Source organism: Lactuca saligna, chromosome 5 (assembly GCF_052625555.1).
Source record: "Lactuca saligna cultivar CGN05327 chromosome 5, ASM5262555v1, whole genome shotgun sequence".
NCBI classification, from domain to species: Eukaryota; Viridiplantae; Streptophyta; class Magnoliopsida; order Asterales; family Asteraceae; genus Lactuca; species Lactuca saligna.
The window spans coordinates 267597211-267604708 of NC_136421.1; the positions used below are offsets into that span (position 1 = coordinate 267597211).

The window sequence follows — 7498 nt, forward strand, 5'->3', positions numbered from 1 at the left end:
TTATTTTTATGATTATTCTTTAGAATAATCTATATTAAGTGAAAAAAAAATCTAATCATTACGAGTAAAATAATTCATAGGTTATACCTATTTGAATACAATTTGGATAAATTTCAATTAGTCTGACCCATTTATATTTAAGCTAATATTTTTTATTTTACTCTTTTGAGTTGCTAATGATAAAATATCAACCAATTTGACAAATATTTAAGTAGTCACAATGGTGAATCTAAGTAATAGAAATATTTTTGAAAAATTAAAAATGGAAATTTTGTGACGTACCCTTTGCATTTTTTTGCACAAGATATTCCTTGAAAAGGAGAGCTTCTCTGTAATGTGAGTATACACTTTTTATAACAAGATATTACATAGGAATGTGTAATATTAAAAGAAATATTATCGTGTCATTTTTCAGTTGGTGTATCATTCTTGTTTAACAGATCTCTCCTTAACCTTTTACTCCTAAACATTTCATCAAGCACATGTTATGCTAAATTGACCTAAAAATAAAGTTGGATGAGATTGCAATACCTGAAAATAGCTTTCTGATTTCATGATTTAATATTATGTTAAATAGATGCAACTCCTCATGGTCTCTCCAATAAGTTCTCTTCATAAGATTGACATAAAAGTCACGAACCATGATGTCTACTTCAAATAGAGTAAAATTAGTAACAAAATCCAGTTTCAAAGTATAACTTCGTGACTATTAAACCTATCGTTGAACATACAATCGCTTAAACTATATGTAAAAGAATTAAGGAACAATATTCAACATAAACAAAAACACAATCATTCATTAATACCTGGTTCAAACCCTTTGTGATGGTTGTCGTCGGAGTCACCAAGTTTTTCCACAAACAAAACACATCATGGGTTAAATAAAATCGTAACCCATCAAAAGAAACAAGCAAAATCCAACCCATCAAAGGCTCTTAAACCGAAATCATCTCCTTCAAATGAAAATAGATATATAGGTATCGGAGAGTATTTCTCGGGAATATCACTACTACTAACCATTTATCTGTGGACGCACATATACATAGCCTATTCTTGAAAGGGAATTGGCCAATTGAGAGATATACGTATAAAGAGAGATAAAGAGAGAAAGAGGGACCAAGGCGCTTCAACAGTGCTAATGAACCTCCATACTCGCGGCGGTGTTGATCACACCAGGCCATCATCTTACATGCCCGGGGTTCATGCTCCACCGTCGTTGGCATACGAGTAACAACGATGACAGTGGTGGACCCAAGATTCTTTTCACCTTACCAGGTGGATCTTGCCATTGTCAGAAACTCGTTGACTGTTGCAGATGGCAATCTTAGCAGTGTTTTGGACGTGAATGGAAATGTGTTATTCATAATCAAGGACAAAAACTTTAGCCTTCACGATCGTCATATCTTGCTAGATGCATCAGAAGCTCCGATCCTCACATTTCAGAAAAAGGTTTCTTCGATCCTTTCTTCGATCTTTTACGTTCTTATTGTGTACTTTCCAGACGCTTTTAATTATTGTTTTTCTATCAAAAATCACATTACGTAATAAAATCTTCATGGCAATTTTTCTCGGATGTTGGCCTTTTTTTTTTCTTTTTAATTTGAACTATAGCGCTAGCTAGGCAGGATAACATCATGTTTTGTTCCTTGATTATAGTTTCTTATTGTTTTCTCTTTCAATAGTCATCTAATCCATTTTTTTTCCCACTTTCTCACCATTGTTCCCTAATACAACTTGATGCTTGTGTGATCTCATCATTAGAAAAACAGGTATGTGTTTAGAAATTAAGGAAGCATAGTAGGCTTCTCAACCACGTTGATGTTTCAATAGAAAAGAAACCATTACATCGTATACATTTAAATAATCTCGAATTCGATAATTCGTAATTTCCTTTTTTGCATTCTTGCGATTAATCTTCTTCTTTTGGTTATGCGAATACACATTTTCTCTTCATTTCTAAGATAACAAAATATTTCATATGCTTCTCCTTTCATCTCTCACACTCTAATCTTAATATAAATAAGAAGGATGTCGGATAACTTATTTTAATTAATTGCAATTGAGAAACCCATGGTACGTAAATTTTTTCAGCGTGTAACCATGCATAGAAGGTGGCAAGCTTTCAGAGGAGAGAGCACAAGCGCAAAAGATTTGATCTTTAGTACAAAAAAGTCGTCAGTTATTCAAAAACTCACGGAGCTAAATGTATTCTTAGCAGAAAACAAAGAGGAAACCACAGGTGATTATAAGGTTGTAGGAGACTGGAAGAAAAGATCTTGCACAGTCTCTTCGTATGATGGTGCTACTATCCTTGCCAAGGTAACATATAGAGCTTCTACTTTCAATTCACCTGAATCGTTATAAAGATTCTGAAATCTCTCTGATGCAAGGATTAATCTCTAGGTCAATGTGACTAAATGCAGATGCACAATAATCATATTGATACATGCATTGAGTCCGAAGAGAACACATTTGCAATAACCGTGTCCCCAAATGTTGATTACGTGCTTGTGGTAGTACTCATGGTGATTCTTTATGAAGTGAACAAGGATCGTAAAAAAAAGAAAATGAAAGGGAGCAAGTGTGGTGGTAGTAAGGATATTATAGAAGAGAGTGAAGATAGCAATGAAGATGATGAGGAAGAAGACGAGGATACAGAGGATTCAGATTGATTTCTTTTGTATGTTGATTGTATTTCTCTAGAATATATACTCTAGTAGCTCTTTGTACCATATGAAATTTCTCTACCCCAAAAGGAACAATATTTTACTAGTCCAAATTTAATTATGATCCTGACATTATTATCTCAATTTTTTTCCACGGACTAAATGTTATAACTGATATTTGCCATTTTCCAAAAAAAAAAAAAAGTTATAACAATCTTTCGAAATTATCTTAGACCATTGAAACAACAAAAAATATGGTATGCATGCCGACATCAAAGACTTAATTACCCCATTACTAAACAGGTGACATTTGTTCCAGCTGATTAATTTCAATAATGGATTTAATCGGGAATTTAGCGCAAACTTTGGTCATGTGTCATGTATAACTACAAGATTAACAATATGACACTAAATAATTACAGAGGGAGGACGGGTGGTTGAATACAATGTCAAGAGTTTAATATTATATGTTATTTTATAAACTTTGTACAACTGAGTCCCTAAAAGAGTAATCAGATTTCAGAAAGAATGATAAATTGGTTGTTATAATGTGATCATTGATCAGTCGTAGAGCACAATCAAAAGAACACCAAATGATAGGTTGGAAATCCAACCCAAATAAGGGGAGATTTTTTATTAGTATTTTTGGGCTTGTTATCAGTATTTATGGGCTTGTTATGTGACTTTTGGTTTTTAGAAATACACCACAATTAAAATAACACCAAACCCAACCCAAATACGGGGCTATTTTTTATCACTGTTTTTGGGAATTGTTATGGGACGATTTGGTTGTTTAGAAATAGATCAACATTTTCAAGTGCCTTTGCCTAAACAGGGGGAGAGTTTTGAGTATACTGCACGGTGTAATTATCCTAATTAATTTTTTTGTTTTCCTTTGATTTGCAATAGGAGACGTACGTACATATAACCTCTTTTGGACTGACTTAAGAATCCATTTTTAGTTGTGAATAACTGAATATTGTAATGGATATGAATAAACCATGCGTAATTATTAGAATTTTGACGTGACGTTGAAGGTATTAAAGAATTATGGAAATCTATAAAATGTCTTTAAAGTTTGGCGCTATTACGCCTAAAAAACCGGTAAACAATTGCAAAATAGTTGGTGTACATTGTTACGATCGGTTTTGAGGGCTAAATTGTAAATAAACAATAAGAGATAGCTTTTTCGCTAATATGGTTCAAATTTAAAAATTTTAGTGAAGTTTCTATTGTATATATACAAAATTAATTTGAAAAAAAATCATAACTATTTATTAAAAACCTTAAAATAAAGATACGATCTACATCACTTTCACTGAAAAGCTTAGTTTTATTTATTAAAAAACATAATACATTACAAAAATAATCACCATTAATGGCGACAACAACCTTTAGCAGCAACCTAAAACTTTAATGTTGTGTGTCGTACACTAAAGGCGTCGGCGCTAAAAGTGTTTAACCTCCATCCGTGTCCATCCCCAATATTAAACCTCAGCCGTCGATTTGTTCCTAATTCTTTGTTTCTAATCCAACAACTAAGAATACACGTCATACATAGCAATAGCGGTGACGGCGGTCGTTGTTGATGATTGAAAAACGACTACGATATATTCCCTCTAAAACGCGTAGTTGCTAATTCAATTGTATCGTCACTGATTCATTTCCATCATCGGTAATACGATGTCGCTGCTAATGGCTAGACGGGATATACACATAAAAAGGAGTTGCTTTCTTTTTCTTCTTTTGTCTTCATTTTTATTTGTTGATACCACAGGTGAATACCGAAACATCATGTCAATTTAGTCAGCTTTTACTATCATTTCGTCAATTCCGTCGACGGTTCACATCACTAGCGACGAGGAATCGTAAAACCGACGACGGGGAAGCAGAACTAACGACCACAGGTGAGTTTTCTTTTCCTTCTCTGTCGATTTCGTTTTATTTTTCGTCTTGTAGTAACATAAGAGTCAGATTGTTGGAACCCTCGTCGATTATTGCAATCTCTTGCCGGTTTTTCTTGTTTTTTTGTTGGAATTTAGCTGAAAAGCTACCGAAATACCACCATCACCACTCTTCTCCGTCAGATTACACCACTCGGTTCCTTTACTATATATATATATATATATATATATATATATATATATATATATATATATATATATATAAAAGTTCATTTGAGACCATTATACTTTGTTAGATATTAAAAGACAATACTAGTCACTCATTTTGGAGATAAAAAATATATTTTTTTTTTAAATTAAAAATGATTGAAAATTTTAGAAATGGTTCTTTTTATTATTTTCATCATTTATATTTTCCAAAAAATATTAAAAATTTAATAAAAGAATTACCGTTTTTTATATATCTGTCAAATATTCTATTATGAAAATTACAAAGAAAATTGTTAAAATATTCACATATTTTACTAGAATATTAGACTACAAATATTTAAACAATTCTAATAAAATATTAAAATATTCTACGAATTCTAACAATTTTGGTAGAATAATAGAATATTTTAACATATATAACAAATGCAGTAGAATACTAAAACATTTTAATATTTTAAAAATTACATTTGAATATTTACAGTGTAATTCTATGAAAATATATCATTTTTTAATTCTATAAATAAAACTATAACTTTGTTTACTTTTTTTTTTAGTTTTTAGTTTTTTTTTTATTATTTTTTGGGTAAATAAAATGATAAAAATAAGGGTTTAGTTCATTTTTGGTCACTTAACTTTTGGTTTTGTGCTTATTTGGTCACTTAACTATTTTTATGTTTTAAAAGGTCATCAAACTTTTAGCTTTGTGCTCATTTAGTCACTTAATTTTTGATTTGGTCACATTTAGTCACCTAATTTTTAAAATTGTGCTCATTTAGTCACTAAACTTTTAAATTTTTTCAAAAGTTTAGTGACTAAATGAGCACAAGTTTAAAAGTTAGGTGACTAAATGAGCATAAATCTAAAAGTTAAGTGACCAAACCAAAAGTTAAGTGACTAAATGAGCACAAAGTCAAAAGTTTGATGACCTTTTAAAACTTAAAAATAGTTAAGTGACCAAAAATGACCTAAACCCTAAAAATAATAATCAGATTTTTTTTAGATTTCTCCTTTTATTTTGTTATTTTAGATTTATATTTATGTTTTTTGATCTCCAAGATGAGTGACTAAGATCACGTCCTTATGTCTCACAAAATTAACATAGTCTTTAATATATATATATATATATATATATATATATATATATATATATATATATATATATATATATATATGTGTGTGTGTGTGTATGTATGTGTGTATTTGTATTTTATATATATATATATATATATATATATATATATATATATATATATATATATATATATATATATTTGTATGTGTATTTGTAAGTATGTATACGTGTAATGGATGTATAAATGCATTTATTTACATTGAAAAACATAGAAATTATGTATGTTTATATATGTATTTGTTTGCCATATATGGATTTGTATTTATATGTATAAGTGTATTTATATGTATAAGTGTATATGTTTATATTGGTGTATTTGTTTTTCCATTTGTGATTGTAATTTATGCATAAGTGTATTTTAATATGTTGATTATTATGTATAGATATGTATTATTTTTATTTGTATAAGTGTATTGTAATATGTTAATTTGTATGCATATTTGTATTTTATCGGATTTGGAATTTATTTGTTTAATGTATGTATATGTTTAAGTATATTTGTATGTATATGTATGATCACCTAACTTATAAGGGATTATTCGGAAAGTGCATTGTTATAATTGAAAAAATGAAAAAAAAAAAACACTATGATGTTATAATGTATATGCAATATGTGTAGGATGTATGTTTAAGTATACTTGTATATATATGTATGTATGTATAGATTGAAAAATTACTTAACTTTTAAGCGCTTATTTAAAATATAATGTTATTATAAAAAGCATGAAACAAAATCAAATAATAAAATATGGGAAAATACAAGGCTATAATAGGAAAAAGTGTGATATTAAAAATAATATATATATATATATATATATATATATATATATATATATATATATATATATATATATATATATATATATATATATATATATATATGCAAAAGTTCAAGGACTAAATAGAAAAAACAATATATTATGTAAAGTATGATGCTATTATAGAAACCTTATAACAAAATCTAATGTCATAAAGAACAAAAATATAAAAAAGTAAGATGCTATAAATGACAAAAAAAATTCTGCCAAATTCTATTCATTTGTGTGTCTTGTTTGTAATCATAAGCTTAGAAATACTCGTTTGAAATTGATTTAGAAATTAATTTTCAGCAGTTCTCATTTGGGGACTGCTTTTTGAATATTTTATTTCATTTAGGGTGTGAACATGTATTACATGATTGTTTGTTTAAGAAAGTCATGTTCCCTATGCTCATGGATATATATATATATATATATATATATATATATATATATATATATATATATATATATATATATATATATATATAATGATATTATAGTAAACTTAAAAGAAATCAAATGGCATAAATAACAAAAATAAAAAAATCAAGATGTTATAAATGACCAAAAAAGAAATTCTTCCAAATTCTATTCATGTGCATGTCTTCTTCATAATCACGAGCTTAGAAATAGCCGCCCGAAATTGATTTAAAATTAATTTTTGGCAATTCCCATTTTGGGACTGCTTTTTGAATACTTTATCTCATTTAGGATGTGAACATGTATTACATGATTCTTTTTTAAGAAAGATTCAGTTGACATTTTCTTTTTACTCATCGGGGAAAT

At 28.6% G+C, this 7498-nt stretch overlaps 1 protein-coding gene across 1 annotated transcript; it reads left to right on the plus strand.

Moving 5' to 3' along the window:
- The first annotated feature begins 1117 nt into the window (after window positions 1–1117).
- On the plus strand, window positions 1118–2787 carry LOC144998350 (protein LURP-one-related 10-like). Its single transcript, XM_078958134.1, has 3 exons — window positions 1118–1449; window positions 2092–2319; window positions 2424–2787. Exons 1-3 carry the CDS (start codon window positions 1237–1239, stop codon window positions 2670–2672), a joined length of 690 nt encoding a protein of 229 aa, XP_078814260.1. The 5' UTR covers window positions 1118–1236; the 3' UTR covers window positions 2673–2787.
- Window positions 2788–7498: the final 4711 nt, after the last annotated feature.